This window comes from Melanostigma gelatinosum (assembly GCF_949748355.1).
Source record: "Melanostigma gelatinosum genome assembly, chromosome: 13".
Classification (NCBI taxonomy): domain Eukaryota; kingdom Metazoa; phylum Chordata; class Actinopteri; order Perciformes; family Zoarcidae; genus Melanostigma; species Melanostigma gelatinosum.
Window position 1 is genome coordinate 2,532,808 of NC_136646.1, and position 20,941 is coordinate 2,553,748.

The window sequence follows — 20,941 nt, forward strand, 5'->3', positions numbered from 1 at the left end:
TCTTATTCATTTTTTCTTACCTCTTCAGTGGGCATAATCTCAGTGGAGAGATCATTGTATGTTCTCAAGCATAGGGCAGGGTCTAGGTGAGACAGGGACTTAAACCTTGGATCTAGTGCAGTAGATCTATGAAGGTAGTCTTGTAGATTAGGGGGGGCAGTGTATCTGGGGTTCAGGTCCCCTCTAATGGCAGCCTTCACATCTCTAGTGACTGTGCAGTCATCCTCACTTGGGGCCATGGATTGCAGAATCCTTGTTTTCAGAGGTAGGATCATGGACACAGATGGTGTAGTTTCAGTGCTCAATAGGGTTGTAATGGTTTTGAGGGGTTTGAGCACCTGGAGGACATCCTCTGCAATTTTCACATCAGCATCAGACACGGTGACGATGTTTCTGATATTTTTTTTGAGGGTCTTGTCTGTCAGTGCAGAGTAAATAGCTGCCTGCTGCTCAAGATAATGCTCCAGCATGTCATAAGTGGAGTTCCATCTTGTTGGGACATCATGTATGAGCTTGTGGGACGGTAGCTGTAGCATTTCTTGTTTGGTCTTAAGCACATGAGCGGCTGTTGTGCTTCGGTGGAAAAATTAAACCACTTTCCTGATTCTCCCAAGGAGGCGGTCCATCTGGTTCACTGAGATTCCCCTTTGTGATGCTAAATTGATCACATGTGCAAAACAAGGTATCTGTGGTCCCAGTCCAGCTTCTATGACTGCATTTGTTTGGTTCCTGGCACTGCTACTGATTCTGTCAGCATGTGCGCCAGGTTTGTGGCTGTGTGACTCTCACAGAGGGGGCGTGTCTGCAGCACCAGACTATGAATCTCCCACTCCTCCGTGATGAAGTGAGCGGTCACAGTCACGTAGCTCTCCGTTGCCCTGGAGGTCCACCCGTCTGTGGTGATGGCAACAAAGGATGCCTTGGATAACTCGTCTACAATCTTGATCTTTTCTTCTTCATATAGGCCTGGAACGATCTTCCCACTGAAGTGGTTGCGTGAGGGGACTTCGTAACGTGGCTCAAGCACTTTAAGCATATTCTGAAATCCTTTGTTTTCGCTTCAAATGTGTGGCCATGCTCGATGTATTGCCGTGTTTGTATGGCTTTCTTTGTAAACAATGCCTACATACCGTAATGGTTTTGTCTACCACCCTTACCCCATCATTATAATGTACAGGGAAGCCACGAACGGATCACGGTGATCCGAACGGATCACGGTGATCCGAACGGATCACGGATCGATCGGTGATCCGTGACACCACTAATTGTAAACCAGTCTTGGTAGATTTCTTATTGGAGCGTGTCGACTGTACAAAGCAGCAGGACACGTGCTCTGGCATCCTCGCTGTGGAACAGACTCAAACTTCCACACTAGGGCTGGGCGGTATGACCAAAATGCATATCATGGTATTTTGTAAGACTCTGGCGGTTTCACGGTATATCACGGTATTTTTTTCGCGTTCAAGCATTAATTAATTAACGCCGAAAAGAAATGGCCGGCCAGCGAGTGGTGAACAGCTGTTTGTGTGGCGTGTCTTCCGTTCCGTCACTTCCTGTTTCCTTAAGCCCCTCCATGGAAAGAAACGGGATTAGACCCTAGGATTTAGTTGTTAGTAGGTGTTGTTTAGGTTTATTTATTTAGATATATATATATATATATGTGTATGTGTATATGTGTATATATATATATGTATATGTGTATGTGTATATGTGTATATATATATATATGTATATGTGTATATATATGTATATGTATATATATATGTATATGTATATATATATATGTATATGTATGTATATATATATGTATATGTATATATATATATGTATGTATATGTATGTATATATATATATATATGTATATGTATATATGTATATGTATATGTATATATGTATATGTATATGTATATATGTATATGTATATATGTATATGTATATGTATATATACATATGTATATGTATATATATATATATATGTATATGTGTATGTATATATATATATATATGGAGGGGCTTAATATATATATATATATATATATATATATATATATACACATATATATACATACAATCGATTATCGATACAATCGATACTATCAAAAATAATCGTTTTCATTATCGATTATCAAATTTCATTATGGATTCGTTGTGTCGCGCGATTATTACGCCACTCAATAAATCGCGCCGAATGACGACCAAGACACGTCTGGTTTTGAACGGAACACTTTACTTCCTGAAAACTGCAGTTTAACAACTGTTACAGTGAACAGGCCGCGCTCTTTCACCCGACATATACGTTAGGTTTTCACTTATCGTTATCATTGTTGCCGTGAATAAGCATGTATCATGCTACTTCCTGTCTCTTCACAGTAAAATCACTTCCGTTTTCATGCTCTTCACAATCAAAGTAAACAAGTAAACAACAGAGGAAAGAGCATCAGACCCGTAACGTTGTTCTGAAACATGGCGGAGGCAGATAAATCAGTACGACCTTTAGTCGTCCGAGGTGTGGGAGCATTTCACACTGAATAAATGAAAAAAGTGTGTTCATTGCAAGATATGCAAAAGAGACATGATATGGCACGGGAGCACCACGGTGATGATTCAGTTTGTGAGTGTAGTGTAGAGAACAAGTTCTGACGTTCAAACAAATCCTGTTAAGTTTTCTGATTTGTATTTTTCTTTTTTATAAATTATTTATTGTTCTGACAGCTCAGGTCCCTTTAAACAAAATTATACATATTTTTGTGCACATGTGTATGTTTTTTGTGTTAGTCCTTTTGTTTTTTAATTATTACTTTAACAGCTCAGGGATGTTCAAGGAGCAACCTGTTTGTGCACATTCTGACGGTCAGTTCTGTTTTTGAATAAAGGGTTGGAAATTAATGCTTTTTTTGTTTTAAAATTTTTCTTTATCCGATTCATCAAAAAAAGGATCCGATTCACCGATTTATTAAAATAATCATTTTATGAAAAGCAATTCATATCGTACGGGAAATTAAAACCGGTATACGTCAGTGGGCCACATTGTCTCACTGGGTGACCTGTTCCTTCATCACCACACACACACACACACACACACACACACACACACTGTAGTTAATTTTCACTCAATCCCACATACATCGTTCCGCTGCCACAAACACTCACTGGAGCACCAAATGTGGCTTAATACGCAGCTGAAAATAGTCCTCAACAAACGCCATCATTTCTTCTTGTTTGAGTAAAAACTACAGCGATCAGCTGTAGGAAATGACTGAGCCTTAAGACACTTTTATATTTGTGGGGCTTTTATTGTGGATTTCCATGTTCAGTAGGAACCAGTGGGACCAGACTGAGTAAAGAAGCCGGAGAGTATTGAGAGATGGACAAACAGTTTTGGTCTTGGATGTTGTTCTGGGATTCGTTGACAATTACAAACGTACAGAGCACAAGCTGTAACCTGGGTATTTTGGTGGTACGCATTCTGAATCGCATCTACACATTGTAGAAATATATAAATGTATTTTTATTTTATATTTTTCAAGCTCTTTAAAAAAGGACCAAATTTCATCATTCGTGCATATCCCTCCACAGTGTGAGAGCGGCGGAGGGAGATGAAGAGGCTGGAGGTGCATTTCATTCAGCTCTCCCACACAGGAGCTGGTTGGGTTGAATCTGAAATGTGAATCTGAAATGTGCCTCGCAGCAAGAAAACTCTTTAGAAGATGTCACACAAAATGAAAATACAAATCAAAGCATCTTCTTTAAGCTGAACATGCAGGCTGTCAAATCAGTGCCGAAGTGACTCAGCCTCTTACAGCTCGTCGTCAGTGCTCTGTATTACGGAGGCAGTCAAACGTCACCTCCAGAGCCATCGTTGACTTTAAAGATATATAATACACGTAAAGTTCCAGCAGTATTCGGCACACAGGTTTTATTTTCAGTGGCTGTAGGACAGCATGTCTCTTATTGTCCTAACTTTTTCTGTTCTTTTTCTGTCCAGGAGAGGAGGCGAGTGTGTTCAAGTGTTCGGTTTCCAGGGAGACTGAGTGCAGCCGCGTGGGGAAGCAGTCATTCATCATCACACTGGGCTGCAACAGCGTCCTGCTGCAGTTCGCCTCACCTGCAGGTACACACACACCCAAATACAATACGGCTGTTACACGCTGTACATCCGTCTCTCACACACACACACACACTGTATATATGAGCCAAAATGTGGAAACACCATGATTTTAGGTAAAACATACTGCCAGGAAAGGAAGTATTTTTCTGTCGAAATTCCAGCATGACATTCACCATGTTCACACGGCAGCCATGTGTCTGACGTCACGCTTTCCCAGGTACTAGTCAGACAGTTCCATAGCTATGGCCACCGTGTGAAAATGGTGGATTGGTTTACTTTTCTCTGTTTATAACCCCAGAGAGAGCCAACATGCCAACGTCCGTTATGTAAGCGGTAAGTCTGTGCTTCCCACACACTGGGTACACTTACCATGTGCTACTGTAATGTTGAATCCCTGGGGCTGTAGTAACAGAGACACTCCGTATAAAAATATGTTGACTACTTTCTTTTTTATCAAGAGAAAATCTGTGTAAAGAAGTGATTAAACGGTTGGTTTATCTGCTCCAACATAAGGTGCCAACATTAGTATGCTCTGCTAAGTAGTTCACTACCTACAGTAGCAAGTGTATTAACTACATTAGTTTGTAGTGTACGGCATGTTTCTGTTGCTCTGTTTTAGATATTGGTTCAGGTCATCGACTCAATAAGTTACATTTAAACAGAACCACTTCCACTGTGTTGTATTTCCTTTCTCACTGGTCCTGGATGCTGTCAGAAGCTAACGTTAGCAGCTCTTTAATTGGGAAGTTTTCGACTCAGGCAACATTACCCAAGACAACGTCTTCAATTAATCCTCATCTAAAAATATTTTTCTCTTTGAAAATACGAACATGAAAAAAAGTATAAAGGTCTGCCGCAGACTTGATGAAGCCAAAGTAATGAAACAAGCTGTTCTCAATATCCCTGATTGAGTCGATGACCTGAACCAATATCTAAAACAGAGCAACAGAAACATGCCGTACATCACCACAGTCAAATAAAAAGACTAGTGCTGGGCAACGATTAAAATATTTAATCACATGGATTTTTTGCGATTAATCGCATTGTTAATTCGCATTGTTGGCAAAGTTCAATAATTAATTAAAAAGTAGTGTATTGCATACTTTTATTTTAAAAGTACTGCTATATGAACAAAAGGGCAATAACATTTGGTTTGCAAACATTTATTAAAACAAATAAGGTTATTTTTAACAGCAGTATTCCCTTTACACAGTAGCGATCAAATGTCTTATATTATATCATTCTTATATCATATGTATGTTTTCCCTTTAACTCACGAGATGCAGGTAGTGTGTTTTATACTTTCAAAGTCCTTCGCTCGCTACCGACCTGCGCCGTTTGAATGAGTTTACTGTGAATTTCAGCATATAGTTGCACTAACATGTAAGTGTCTGCTGAGTTGACCGCAGCGATGTCCAGTAGAGGGAGAGCAACAGCTGGTGCACGTTGTAAAGCCGTGTATTCTAACTGCAGTTTGTATCCACTTCTCTTTAGTGTCTGTTAGCTTGTCTTGCTTTTGTTTATCTATACTTCTCCCACACGCTGCATCAATGTAGTCTGCTGAAGACTTCGTCCACGGACTTTCAAAATAAAAAAATTCGTTAACTCACTATAAAATAATTGTCGCCGTCAATTAATGAATGCGTTAACGCGATAACGCGTTAACTTGCCCAGCACTAAAAAATACATAACTTTAGCTTGTGTTCTGGTATTTCTATAAAGTGACTCAAACGTGCCGAATATCTGAAACGCTATACTGCTCTAAACTGTTAACGTTGGGCTTCGTGAAAAGGAAGTGAAGTAACCTTTGCACGCACAAGTTCAAACATAAACATTCAACATAACTGCTGTGACTGCACTGTATGCATGCTGTTGTGTAATGTAGGGTCCAGTGTAAAGTGCATCATTGTTCTTCTTATACGTGTGTGTTTGTGTTCCGCTGCAGACTTTCAGTCCTTTTATAACCTCCTGAAGAACAGTCGTGGGCACGTCAATGAGCGCTCAGTCTTCAGTGACAGAACAGAGGACTCCTCTGCTGTACAGTACTTCCAGGTGAGAGGCTCCCAAGAAGTACACACACATGAGAATGATTCATTTTTGTCATTTAATGACGAACCTTAATAATTACCCCCATGCTGGCTTTGTTCTTTATTCGGAGAAATTCTTTTTAAAATTCTTTAAAATACATTTTTTTATTTTAAAGGTGTTCCTAATTCAGTTCCATGAAGTATTGGAGATGTCTAGCTGGAACACAACTCTTGCACAGTGTACAGATGTTCTCCTAATTAGAACCCCAAATGAAGAAAGAGACACTGCCACTCAAAAGTTTGGGGTCAACCGTTATCTTAACGTTTTTCTTTTTAATAGACTTCTTTAAAAGAGACAAAAAGAGTGCAATTCAGAAACCAAATGTATTATTTATATTTTAAATAGTTTTGGCCCCAAAAGAAGAAGCCAAGGGAGAATACTGTCATAACCATTTCCCCCACAAATCCCTTTAGATTTTTCAGTTTTTTCCCCCGTCCATAAAAGCATAAGTGAGCGTCGATCATTATTGAAACACAACGATGCTTGCATCGGGGCTTTAAGTATTTTGGGTGGTCGTTTTGGGGCCCTGTGCAGTCTACTTGGTTAGATTGAAGAGGTTTAAACTGATTTGTTAGTTCAGCTGCTATTCGGTAGTGCTAACTCTATTCTAGCCTACGTTGTCTATTGTCGAAGTATTTCTTAGTACTTGCTAATATTTCTGCTTGTCATAGACTGCATTATCGGAAACATTGTAACAGGAACTTGTTTTAAATGTGAACACATTTCGATGCTACGCTTTCACTTCCTTTTAACAATGACCGGGGATTTCTTCTATTCTCATTCAACTATTGCTCAGCAGGATCTTTGTCTCTTTGTGCCCTTTCAGTTGTCAGTCTGGCTAAGCCATTTCATATACCAAACATGACTTATTTTGCAAACCATTCATACAAAAAAAATTGAAAAGGGACTCTCTACCACCTACACAACCTTTTGAGTTGCAGTTTATATTTCCTGTCGCTGTCATAAAGACGTTCGCAGTCTGTGCATATCATTTGCCTAACTGACGATGAACAGTGCAATAGTAAAAGACATAATTTCAAAATATAAACATTTACAACAAAACATGATAGACAAACCGTATGTTAAAACGGGTATGTTATTAAAGTGTCACGTGTGTATTTAAAGAGAAGAGTTGTAACTATAAGTTGTTGTCCTGGGGACATAAGTGTTAATCTTCAACACCACTGCTAATGTCTTTGGTGTATAAGTTACAGTTCCCAGCACAGGTTTGCTGACATTGTGTCTTTGGGTCCCTCCAGATCCAGCTGTCAATCAAATGCTGAGAGACTTGGAGGATAATGTGTTTTTCTTCCTTTATTAATACATTTTTTTCTAAAAGCATATTTGAAAATCACTTGGTCCAAGTCTTTGACTGCAGTCTTATATTTTACGTGTTGAAATGTGATGCGTTCGTCTGTCCTCACTGAGTCGACTCGTACGACATTGATCTCATAGACGATAATGGCTTTCTCTCTCTCTGCAGTTTTATGGCTACCTCTCTCAGCAACAGAACATGATGCAGGACTACGTTCGGACAGGGACTTACCAACGGGCTATTCTCCAGAACCACACTGACTTCAAGGATAAGGTATCCTTACACCACCGTATAGATGACAGATTCATCATTCAATTATACGTAGATTCAGAGTTAGACACTTATTAAAAGGCTAACGGCTAATTTTACAGTTTTAATATTCAGACGGACCAAAATATGACCGACATTAACGAGTGCTAAAGAGCAGCTTAAACTTGACAAATACTTATTAGTCTTAAACTATTTACTCTTTGCTCATCATCTCCGTCTAACGAACAATTATTGTCCCGTCATAGTTTAGCAACTGTAACAAGGCACGTGGCTTTGGAGACTACACATGGTGGTGCGTCTTTTTTGTTTTTTTTAGCCTTTACAAAACCAAAAACATGAGCAAAAGTTTAAGGAATGGATTAAACCAGGGGTCTCAAACTCATCTTCACTCTGGGCCACATCAGCGTCACGGTCGCCCACAAAGGGCCGGTTGTAAATGTAAGACTCCTGTTACGTGAATCTGGGGGGTGACCCCTCACGATTTTTAATTATTTTATTTGATAATAAAAAAAAATTGAAAAAGTTAATTAATTCATTTTTATTTTATTTTTTCCTTTATTTCTATTTGAGTTATTAAAACTAGATTCCTTATATAAATGTTTTCAATTTATCAGGAAATAATTAGTAATAAGCAAATAGGAGGCCTTTCGTGTGAAACGCACAAAAGTTTGAGCAGATTTAGCTCCGTGCCGACACTGATGCGCAGAAGGCAGGAGTTTCTGCCGGCGATAGATCAACCCTTGCGATCCACCAGAGGGATCACGACTCCACGTGACCCGTGCCCGGAGGAGTCGGTCCTTCCCTGTGTGTGCCCCTGATGCCTTAAGATTTGGCTTGAAGGAGGGGACACGCTTTTTAATTCGTTCCCTATATGATTTTCACACCTGGCCCTACGGGAGATATTCGGGAGGAAGGGTTCCCGAATTCTCAGTCCCTGTTTTGCCTCGCGCACTGCTCTACTTTCAGAGTGACTTTTACCGGAATCTAAGTTTGCACTAAAATATTCTTCAATTGCCGACACAAACCAGGTCGATGGCTTGCTTGCTGTCCCGTCTGAATCGACCCACAGTAACTCAGCTTGATAGTGTAATTCGGTCGCTCAGACTAGCAGTCGGTCTTATAAAAGTATTAACTTTTTCTTTTAATGTACATTGTTCCTTAACCCTTTTCGAATTTGATAGGACCCTGCTTTAGAGCCCAAACCGTTTTAAAGCTCTTTTAATACGCAAGCGGGTCTCTTCCGGGTGTCATTGCTTACACTAGAGCGAAACTAATTTGAATAAGTATCAGTGTGGTTTGTGCATGTCAAGAATGCAATCAGTGGTGTACCGAGCTGGATCAAACACAACTTACCCCCAGGGGCTGAGAACGGTCCGACGAGTTGTGACCACTTCCTGATGGCTTCTCGAGAAACTTTGAAGAAATGGATTTGGTCGAAGAAACCAATTCGTTATTTATTTATTTGCATTTAAATCAAAGTATAATCTCTTGGTCCAAAATACAGAGAAAAAATCGTTAACTGAAAAATGTAAGAAAACATCACCAGAGTGTTTAAACCCCTTCAGAGCAGTTTACAGACAAATGCTCTTTAAAAACTCTGACTCAGCCAGCAGACTGGTTGGCTATGTAGTCTACGGAGGAAAAAGTTAATGATTAACCCAGCGCAGGAATAGACCGAGTGAGCTTCTCTCCTGACTCAACTTCAAAACATCCTATCATATCTGGAAGATTTGCCACGATTGTGAAAAAGCTGATATTCTCATGCAGCGTGCCCACGTTGCTCATAGCTCTGAATAGCATTTACGGCTAACTGGCTTGGCCAGTTGCTGCTAGCACAACAGCTATTCAGATCTATGAGCAACAACAGTTACCGTTATTGCCTCATTGCTTTTCGTTTGGTAGCCATGAGAGACCTTAGTCTGTAATGCAAGTATGTCTGCATGAAAAGATGTACAAAGATAAATGATATATTCGCTAATGCTAATCGCGGTTAGCATTTCCCCATTGGCCGTAGCAACTGTTCTGTGTCGGGAGCTCGTAAATGTTGTGTTAGACCGGAACCGGAAGTTGCGGTTGTTGTGGCGGAGAAAAGCTACGGAAAAATCCGTAACTAAATCGCACCGGACTATAAGCAGACGCCTCAAAGCGTGGGGTAAAAAGTAGCGGCTTATAGTCCGAAAAGTACGGTATATGAAGAAATAGAAGAAATGCTTAAATCCCTTTTTACGACTGGAAGTGTTTCTTCTGTGTGTGAAAGCCAGTCCTGGATGCTACAGAGTATAGGCTAATGTTGCTTGTTTTGACATAACCACCGCTGTTATAAAGTAGAGCACTGGTTTAATTAACGGAGGTATTTTTGTGGCCGGACCATTCTTAGTGTTATAAGTTGGTATCAAGTCATAGAGAGGTCAGAGGTCACGTTGGCACAATGAGCCTGTAATTTATCCTGTTCTCTTTTCTCACAGGTGGTGCTGGATGTTGGCTGTGGCTCGGGGATCCTGTCTTTCTTTGCAGCCCAAGCTGGGGCCAGGAAGGTCTACGCTGTGGAGGCCAGCACCATGGCACAGCACGCTGAGGCACACACACACACACACGCACCGATTAATGCTGACATCAGTTCCCTGACTGATATGTTTTGAATGACCTGGTTGATGGGTCGCTCTGTTTTGAGGCAGGATTTCAGATCCTTGTATAAAGTTGTGCTCTGTCTCACAGGTGCTGGTGAACAGTAACCGTCTGGGTGATCGCGTGATCGTCATCCCGGGGAAGGTGGAGGAGGTGACGCTCCCCGAGCAGGTGGACATCATCATCTCAGAGCCCATGGGCTACATGCTGTTCAATGAGCGCATGCTGGAGAGCTACCTGCATGCCAAGAAGTTCCTCAAACCCAATGGTGAGCAGGTTTGGGGTACAGAAGAATGGCACATGGGAAATGATGTGGTAAATAGTAGGATGAGGGGTCAAAGTTAGTAAAGGAGCAGCAGAAACAACCTTTGGAAAGCACTGCAATTCTGCCAGCTGTTTCAGATATCATTGGATTAATTAACATAATAAGGCCACAGTGAGAATAAACAAATATATACAATTCCACAGTGAGTACAGACAAATATATACAAGTCCACAATGAGAATAAACAAATATATACAAGTCCACAGTGAGTACAGACAAATATATACAAGTCCACAGTGTCTTCTTAGCAACACATAAGCATAAAAAACAAAAGCTGCTCCATAAAATATGTTACGTAGTATTGTTACTTACATCTTATCCATCATCATTTTAGGTTGAACAATGATGGAACTAAACCTGAGTGAGCGTCGATCTTCATCTCCCATTCAGTGGTCAGGTGATGTGCGTTACAGTCAGGTAGCTTTGTGTAACACTCGACGTCCAGGCATCCGCTGTCAGCAACAGCGGGTGCCTCAGACATTTGATTCTCCACTCGTGCTTTTGTTTTCTTGTACAAAGCGGGAATTACGGTTTGGCTGAAATGGGCTCGTGAAGGAATTCTGTAACGGGGCTTAATAACATTCAGCAGGTACATGAAGCCTGCGTTTACCACTACAGAGTCCGGTCTCATGTCCGTGGCTATAAATGTACCAATCGCCGTGGTGATGGCTTAAACGCTTCGGGGAGAGTTTGAAGCGTATGTGCTGCTCCAGGTTTTCGTTTAGTTCCAACCACTGCCACACTGGGGTGATGTCGGCGTAAATGGGTTAACATGTTTGAGGTATTCCCACTGCTCGTGTAGCAAATGGAACATAGTGTTTTTTTATCCACCACTCTGTCGCCATCGCCCTCGTAGTTCACAGAGAAACTAAAGTGGCTCCAAACACCAGACCTGCAGGTCGTTGGAGGATCTTCTATTTCTGGTCTATTACTCGCCATATTGCACCGAGCTAGCTTCGTGTAGCTGCTACACTGTAGCGTGTCACAGCGCAAAAGTGCCCGACTGCAGTAGAACGTTTTTCTTTGGTGGTGGGCGCATCAGAGAGCACGCTGTCCGTCACGTCTTGTGGGTTGCCAGTTTGAGAACAGTGGCTCCACTGAAAACATAATATTTCCCACAATTTAAGCTTCTGCATTTTCCAAATGCACTAGTATTATTCAAACGTATTGTTTGACCGTGAGCCTCATACCGAACGGTTAAATACGAATACGCGTATTGTTACACCCCTAATACACATGTGTAAGTCCATAGTAAGTATTCACATGTATATATGAGGCCACAGTTAGTATACACAAGTAAATATGCGTCCTTGGTTAATGTTTCAAAATGGTTCAATGTCAGTTTAGAACATTTAATTCTCGTGTGTTGTAAATTGCTGCCAGTACATCAGTCTTGTTTTTGACTGGCCTCCTCGGTGGTTGTGTGTTTCAGGTAAAATGTTCCCCACCATCGGTGACGTCCACCTGGCCCCCTTCACAGATGAGCAGCTCTACATGGAGCAGTTCACCAAGGCCAACTTCTGGTGAGGAGGGGAAGAGGGTGGGATAGAGGGCCCATAGTTTGACTGCAGAACAATCAAAATAACTGTCAAAAGCCACGTTTCCATGAAGCGGTCCAGTTCAGTTCATTACACATTAGAATGGTTATTTCTGTTTCCATTGATAAATAAACCACTGCAGACCACTGATTGGTCTTCACTGCCAACTTAACTTGTTGTTATTTTCAATATTCTTACTGTGATCAGTGAGACCAATTTAAAGATGAAACGTGACTTCCTTCTTTGGCCCTCAGGTACCAGCCCTCCTTCCATGGTGTAGACCTCTCTGCCCTGCGGGGAGCAGCAGTGGATGAGTATTTCCGCCAGCCTATTGTGGTACGTCATCCACCACGCACACATACACGGGTTTCTTTTACACTGGCCGTGTGACAGTGTTGGATTTGAGTCGTGCCGATCTGGATTTGTTTTTGTGCTCTCCTCCACAGGACACATTTGATATCCGTATTCTGATGGCCAAGTCGGTCAAATACACAGTCAACTTCCTGGAGGCCAAAGAAGAGGATCTCTACAGGTGTGTGTGTGTAGAAATGCTTGTGTGTAAAATGTATACTTATACCCAATGTAATTAATGTCTCTCTGCCATTTCTTTTGGGTCCCAGGATAGAGATTCCTTTTAAGTTCCACATGATGCACTCAGGCCTGGTGCACGGCCTGGCTTTCTGGTTTGATGTGGCGTTTATGGGGTCATCGTAAGTCCACCAGTTACTGATAAACACATGAGTGGCTTGAATCTAAAGAACCGCCTTGAGTTAGGCCCACACAGTCGTCTTGACCTTGCGCCGTATCTCTGCAGGATGACAGTATGGCTGTCCACAGCACCCACGGAGCCCCTCACCCACTGGTACCAGGTGCGCTGTCTGCTGCAGTCCCCCCTCTTCACCAAGGCTGGCGACACGCTGTCCGGCACTGCCATGCTGATGGCCAACAAGAGGTAGGACGCTTGTGAACGTAGTCCTCTGCAGCATGTTGGTCCACCTCTTACTCCTACATGTCAGACACTTCCAGTGGGACGTTTTTCAAACTATTGGTCTGTGGAGCTGGGGTCCGGTTAGTAACCAGGTGGGGGACGTCGGCCTACATAACCGGTTTGCATCGTTGCCATGATGGCCACTTTTTCTGAAAATATCTGCGTGCATGTGTTGAGCTCCTGATAATAATCTAAATAACTGTTAATGACTCCCCTTCGAGACCAGGAGAGGCAGGGCCCATTAAATGCCAGACAGACTTTAAATAAAGTAAAAGATATTGATTGTTTCAATGCTTTGGGATATTTTAATTAGGAAGTCTCCACTCCATGTAAAAACATTCAATGCATTATTCCGGCCATAGGGTTAGAAAATGTGGCCTTTAAGTTTGTGGCCCTGGGAGCAGCTGGTTTTACAGCAAGCAGACAGGTGGTATACACATCTGTCCCGCTTTCAATTTATTTCTCCCCACACAAGTTATCTGTGTAATATATGATGCAACACTATCAGCTCTTTGTCCACCGTACAAGATGGGCAGACGGGCAGGAAAATAAATCCGTTACTTTAACTTACTTACCAATTTGGTGTTCTGTCTTCCAAATAGTCCAGCCACCTAACTACCCATTCATGAAATTCAATTTACCCCGGGAATATGCACAGACATTAACGGTTTGTAAAAGTGGTATTTGAGAGCTCTGGCCAGTCATAAGCCACAGAACAGTGCATTGTAAATGAATAGAACATATTCCAGCGACGAAATCCATGGAATCACACTTCAGGATGTGCTCTTGCTTTGCGTATGCAGAAGTAGCCGACAGAAGTAATGCATGTCATAAACGCAGCCTGATTTCTGGGGATAAACCTTTCACTTTCCTCTTTTAAGAACTAGAAATCGTGTGCTAGCTGTAGCATCATGATTACTGTACAGACACGAGAGTCTCATCTCATGCTCTCAATGATCTCCCTCTCAACAGACAAAGCTATGACATCAGTATTGTTGCCCAGGTGGACCAGACCGGATCAAAGTCCAGCAACCTCCTGGACTTGAAGAACCCCTTTTTCAGGTGAGTTGGTCTCTTGACCCCAGCAACACACCTGGATCCGGATGGCACCGTTTGACATGTAAGACGGGGAGCACTGTCCGCCTCTCCCATGTTAAACGTGTGTGTGTCTGTATTCGCAGGTACACAGGCACCACCCCCAACCCCCCTCCTGGCTCACACTACACCTCCCCGTCTGAGAACATGTGGAACACGGGCACGGCCTACAACATGAATCAGGGGATGGCTGTATCAGGTGAACACACATAAACACCGGTAGATGACGGCGACCCTTCATGTGTTTATAAGCGGCACCCCGGCTTAGGCAGCTGTTCCCAACTGATTCAAACGGGTCTAAAGCAATCTACATATGTATATGTATACATATACATATGTATATGTATACATATGTATATGTATACATATACATATGTATATGTATACATATACATATGTATATGTATACATATACATATGTATATGTATACATATACATATGTATATGTATATGTATACATATACATATGTATACATATACATATGTATATGTATACATATGTATATGTATATGTATACACATACATATGTATATATATACATATACACACACACGTATACAGTGAAGGGAATAATAATTTGATCCCTTGCTGATTTTGTAAGTTTTCCCACTGACAAAGAAAGGAACGGTCAATAATGGTATTGGTATGTTTGGTAGGCACACACAAACATCTGGTATATACTAGGGCTGGGCGATAAATCGATTTAATCGATTAATTCGAATGTGTGCTTTAAGGCGATGTGTTTTATTGAAAATCGAGAAAATCGCCCCCACCCCTCCCCCCCGTTGGGTTCCCGTAGTAGAGTGCGCGCGCATTGTTTACAAACTAAAACAATGTCACCGCCGCCGCCACCTCACAACAACAACCCAGCATTTTGGAGACATTCACCAACTGTACTCCGCATGAGAAGAAGAGTGCCCGGTGGAAAGCCATCACGGATGCAGTCGCGATGTATATCGCAAAAGATATGGTGCCCATATACACCGTGGAAAAGCCGGGGTTTATTCACCGTCTCAAAGCTTTGGACCCCAGGTACGTGCTACCAAGCCGTAAACATTTTTCTGACGTTGCCTTGCCTCGGCTGTACAATAGTACACGCCAAAGGATCTCTGCGGAGCTGGAGGGGATGTCATTCTACTCCGCAACAACTGACCTGTGGTCCAGCAGGTTGACCCAGACACCGATCCACTTGACTGGTGGAAGCGTCACCAACTTAACTTTCCAAGGCTAAGTACTTTAGCAAAGAAATACCTCTCTGTGCCAGCTACAAGTGCCCCCTCTGAGAGGCTTTTCAGTGTGTGGGGGGGGGCATTGTTACATGCCACCGTGCATGCCTGAAGCCAGAGGTAGTAGACAGGCTTGTCTTCCTGGCAAAAAAATATTTAGAAAAAACATGCACTACTGTTTAATACTGTTGGTTATGTTGTGAATGCACTTGATTTTGTTTACATGCACTTATTTACTGTGCAAAATATGTTATGTTGATGTTAGATCAGATGTTGCACTTTTGAAAATGTGAATGTTAAAGGGTCACATACATTTTATTTCATGCTGTGTTTGTATCAGTGTATTCAGTTAGAAAAGCTTACTGTAAAAAGTTACATTTGCACAGTTGTTTACAATGGAAGGCTACTATTTAATGTCATTTAATGTTATGTTTAATTTAATTTTATATTTAAATGATTCAGGCAAACAAAAGAGTGACCAAATACTTTTTGTATACTACAGGCACCTTTCTACAATGTTCAGGTTTTGTTTGCACTTTATTTTTATCAACCTACGAGGGAAAATCATCACAAAATAAAAGAAAAAAATGTTTTCAACAGCTTCTGTCATCTGCAAAAAAATTTGGGGGAAAAAAATCGATTTAAATCGTGAATCGGATTTTTTGTAAAAAAATCGGAGATTTTTTTTTTAGGCCATATCGCCCAGCCCTAGTATATACACTCACTTTATTAGGCACACCTGTTCAATTGCTTGTTAACACAAATCAACCAATCACATGGCAGCAACTCAATGCATTTAGGCATCTAGACGTGGTGAAGACGACTTGCTGAAGTTCAAAGCCAGCATCAGAATGGGGGAAAAAGGGGGATTGAAGTGACTTTGAACGTGGCATGGTTGTTGGTGCCAGACGTGCTCGTCTGAGTATTTCAAAAACTGCTGACCTACTGGGATTTTCACGCACCACCATCTCTAGGGTTTACAGAGAATGGTCCGAAAAAGAGAAAATATCCAGTGAGCGGCAGTTGTGTGGACCAAAATGCCTTGTTGATGTCAGAGGAGAATGGGCAGAGTGGGTCGAGATGATAGAAAGGCAACAGTAACTCAAATAACCACTCGTTACAACCAAGGTATGCAGAATACCATCTCTGAACGCACAACACGTGGTACCTTGAAGCAGACGGACAACAGCAGCAGAAGACCACACCGGGTAACACTCATGTCAGCTAACAACAGGAAACTGAGGCTATAATTCACACAGGCTCACTGACATGTTGACGTGACACTAGAAGATTGTAAAAACGTTGCCTGGTCTGATGAGTCAATTTCAGCTACCACATTCAGATGGTAGGGTCACAATTTGGCATCCAATAGAGGACCTTTGGGATGTGGTGGAACGGGAGATTCGCATCATGGATGTGCAGCAGACGCAACTGCGTGATGCTATCATGTCAATATGGACCAATGCTACGAAGAATTAAGGCAGTTCTGAAGGCAAAGGGGGGTCCAACCCGGTACTAGCAAGGTGTGCCTAATAAAGTGGCCGGTGAGTAAACACACACATATATGTATATATAAATACATACTAGGGTGTAACGGTTCACAAAATTCTCGGTTTGTTTCGGTACGTTTTCAATACAGCAAAAAAGCAGAAATGCCAAATCATTGCTGGTGACACTCTCAAGAGGTGTCTGAAGCGGTGTGTAGTCCGTGACATCCGACCGTCTGTCGGCAGAGCAACAGCGGGAGCTTCGGACATTTGATTCTCAATAACATTAGATGTTCGTACATCCTGGTTTTCCGCTCCAGAGTAGGGTCTCGTATCATTGCATTGAAGTTCCTCACGGTAACTTGAAAGTAACACTGCAAACAATCTACAGGTCATACGGACAAATGCGAAACACAAGGTATTCTGAATCAGAATTGTGAAACATTAATAACCCATGTTTGCCATGTTGCAAACCAGCGGTTGCCATCCCATCCCTCCGCATGGATTCAGTAACACCTGCTGAGCAGCACTGAAAACTGCATTCAAGAACCCGTCCTCAACAAACGTGATGGGAGACTGTACGGACACTCTGCGAGGTCTGCCCCGCCCTCTCCCAAGTCACATGGTGTCACCAGGGCCTGCACTAAGAAGAGCTGTATTTACTGAGAACGCTGAATCTGATGACTTCTTTGTAGTGCGCGTTGATTATTATTTTTTTTGTGTCTCCCCCCTCTAGGGATGCCTGCAGCTTATGACCTCAGCACAGTCATTGGCAGCGGCCCGGCGGTGTCTCACAACAACCTCATCCCCCTGGGTACGAATCACACTCCCCCCGACTTCTCAACGTCTCATGGTACTTAACGTAGTGGGGAGCACAGCGCAGAGCGACTGAGAGAAGGTCTGCAGCGCAGCATGACGTTGCAGACTGGCGGTTTGAACAAGTGTTCTGGTCTCCAGTCAGCTCTGCAGCACTGTATGTATCATTGAGAAAACAATGGCTAACCAAACATTTTCCCCCACCTGTGTTCTGTAGAAATGTGGCGACATATGTGAGCTCATGACAAGTGAAGCGGCGCAGTGTTTCAACACCTTTTCTACTTGATGCTTCATGTCAGATTGATGAATGTCAAATGTGTAATGTTACTAATCAACAGTTTAACAATGCGTTTGTGTAACTCAGTCGTTGACGGTGTTTATAATTTGATAATTACATTTTTCCACAAATACCTCTTGCAGTATATGCGTCCTCCCTTTGAACTTTTAATGACCTTTTCAACCTCTTTCATCTCTTACTCTTGCTCTTCGGTTGACATTTCAACCCATTTTAATGCTAACACTTCAAATCACACTTCAAATCTTTGTCTCAGGTTTTGGCCTTTTTGAATGACAAAAAAAACAAAACCCGACATCAGCTCTTCTAATTTCAACTGGTCACCCTGAATGTACTCCTAACCAGTGTTCTTACGATACCAGAAGTACGACTTTGATACAATACCATGGCTAATTATCTCGTTGCTAGAGATGCACCAATCGGTCGGCGGTCAGTCTGATACTTCTGAATTAATCTTTTTTTTGCCGGTCACATTAACATGTTACAAGTGTTTGTGTGGGAGCGCCTTTTCCTTTCTTTCCATTTGACGGTCATCAGAAAGACGGTGCTGTCTGGTGAGAAGAAGGGTTTTAATGCCTGGATGGAATATAAAAAGATTACTTAAACTATCTATTGAGGAAATGGAATCGCATACTTAAGGAATGCACCTCATCTCTGGGAATATGCACAAACATTAATGGTTTGTAAGAGTGGCATTTAGCAATGTAACAGGATGCACAACAGAAGTAATCCTGGCCAGCCGGATGTTCTCTCACTAACGATTAAAGGTGTCTGCTTTGGGTATTGAGATCTAGCATCGGTACACCGGGCCACACGGACACCATCTTTCAGTTTATTCACTTGAACTGGCAATCCTTTACCTCCGCACTTTCACTTCAACTGACACCTCCCACTCACAATTTACCTCCTACACTTCAACTCCTTTCAGGGCTTCAGTTTCCACTTCCCATTTTAACAGCGCCGACAGTATTTCAGCTTTTTCAAATGTTTCCCGCAGCGACCACACTTACACATGAAAGTGTTTTCGACAGCCTCTCTGCCGTCTTTGGCTGAACTACTCTTGTGTTGTGTGAGTGGCTCTTAAGGGCTCCCACCATTTTGTTTTGTAGCTAGAAACAGGAAGCTAAAATGTGTTGAAGCGCTGCACGTATCATTAACTGTGCTCTCCCCTCTCTGATTGGTCACAGTGAACACTGGAATTGTAAACCACACCCACTCCAGGATGGGCTCCATCATGAGCACAGGAATTGTCCAGGGTACGTCCTCTTGACACTTTATTTAAACAAACACCACAGTAGAGAAACGCATCAGGCTGCCTCACAGAAATGGACCATCTCCAGTTGGAAACGCCATCATGCTTTGTTTGTCCTCCCCCAGGAGCCACCACGGGCCAGTCGGGTCCCAGCAGCAGCGGTACTTACTATCCCGTCACCAACCAGTTCACCATGGGGGGCGCCGCAATCTCCATGGCCTCGCCGATGGTCATCCCCAGCAACACCATGCATTACGGAAGTTAAGGCGAGGACCTCGCGGAGACCCCTTCGACCGCCCCGCCCCCGCATGACAAGAGATTCCCAGCCCCCCCTACCAACACACCGACCGCAGCCAAAACCGATATACCAAAACCAGTGCTGTGCTGGCACTGCCTCCCCTTGTTCGTCCCCCTCATTCTACTTTGTTCAGTCCATCACTATATGAACGGTCGAACGCTCTCGTATCCGTCCAGACTCTTTTGTCTCGCTGACAGACGAAACCTCATCACCCCTCCCTCCTCGGATCCATTGGGACTTGCACAGCTGTTCTGATCTATCCCCTCCTCCCTTCAAAATGTATCTCAGTCCCTCCACTTCCCCTATCATTTTTTTAACGTCTTGTTTTTTTTGGTGTCAGAATGATCGCCGAAGTGTTTCTTCAAACCCCTTTGTACCCTGAGACTCAACTCTCTGCCAGATCCCAACGCCAGTCCGTTCCTACAGTTCTCCAACCTCTACACAAAAGCGTTTCATTTGTACAGCAGGGCGCCATTATCATAATCATCGACATCATCAATACTCGTCTCTGGGCTGCCATGTAGGCTTCCCATATCTGATCCAGTCCTCAAGGGCCCTGCCGCACTTTCCTCAAGAGACGGACTCACGCGAGACAAATCACAAGTGATTTTTTTTTCACCTCGATATGCAGACAGTTTGGGTTTTAGGAGGAGATATCAGAAAACTGAAGCCAGAGCACCCAAAAGAGTACGGAAAATTTGCTTTTTTTATTTTTTGTGACTTGTACAAAACAAGTGAAGTTCCACTTTAAAGCATCAAGTTTCGGGAGAACGGCACACCGGTCACCTTCTGTGCTGAACAAAGAGATAAAGCGCTGCATTCGTCTCGTCCGCTGTAGATTTTTAGGTTCCAGTCCTCTTTGCTAACACCTCAGCGTACGCTACAACCGACAGGAAGTGGGCTCCGTGCTAGCATGTTATCGCACAACACGTCAGATGATAGTTGACCTCATTTGAAAACATAAGCTGCACGATTTGACGTTTGTCCACGTGTAAAAAGCAGTCTGTTGACACCTTTCACACTACACAATCGATCTGTCGTTAAAAATCCAAATATTGATCAGCGCAGCTTTAAATGTGCTCGCACATCTTACGTATTCCCGTGATATTAGCCTAGCTCAAAGGCCAGAAGCAGGGGAAAAGTCAAAGTTAAAAAACACACCTGTCTTAGTTGAACTTTACATAAAAACTATTAAAATGTAAAAATAAAACTTA

The 20,941-nt window shown here is 42.5% G+C and overlaps 1 protein-coding gene across 3 annotated transcripts in view; it reads left to right on the forward strand.

Annotated features, from left to right (window-relative positions):
• carm1 (coactivator-associated arginine methyltransferase 1) overlaps positions 1–20,941 on the forward strand; it is a 30,911-nt gene that overhangs the window by 8,747 nt on the left and 1,223 nt on the right. Inside the window, exons 2-16 of one of the 3 annotated variants that reach the window (XM_079281945.1) lie at positions 3,986–4,111; positions 6,054–6,160; positions 7,680–7,784; positions 10,247–10,357; positions 10,497–10,674; positions 12,163–12,253; positions 12,523–12,604; positions 12,715–12,800; positions 12,889–12,978; positions 13,083–13,220; positions 14,229–14,318; positions 14,438–14,550; positions 17,803–17,919; positions 19,365–19,433; positions 19,555–20,941. The exon at positions 19,555–20,941 is cut by the window's right edge and continues 1,223 nt beyond it. In XM_079281945.1, coding sequence (XP_079138071.1) covers positions 3,986–4,111; positions 6,054–6,160; positions 7,680–7,784; positions 10,247–10,357; positions 10,497–10,674; positions 12,163–12,253; positions 12,523–12,604; positions 12,715–12,800; positions 12,889–12,978; positions 13,083–13,220; positions 14,229–14,318; positions 14,438–14,550; positions 17,803–17,919; positions 19,365–19,433; positions 19,555–19,694 — 1,643 coding nt within the window. In that variant the 3' untranslated portion in view covers positions 19,695–20,941. Of the gene's footprint in view, positions 1–3,985; positions 4,112–6,053; positions 6,161–7,679; positions 7,785–10,246; positions 10,358–10,496; positions 10,675–12,162; positions 12,254–12,522; positions 12,605–12,714; positions 12,801–12,888; positions 12,979–13,082; positions 13,221–14,228; positions 14,319–14,437; positions 14,551–17,802; positions 17,920–18,099; positions 18,211–19,364; positions 19,434–19,554 lie in introns of those variants that run through there. The other 2 variants (XM_079281946.1, XM_079281947.1) reach the window with 2 other exon arrangements.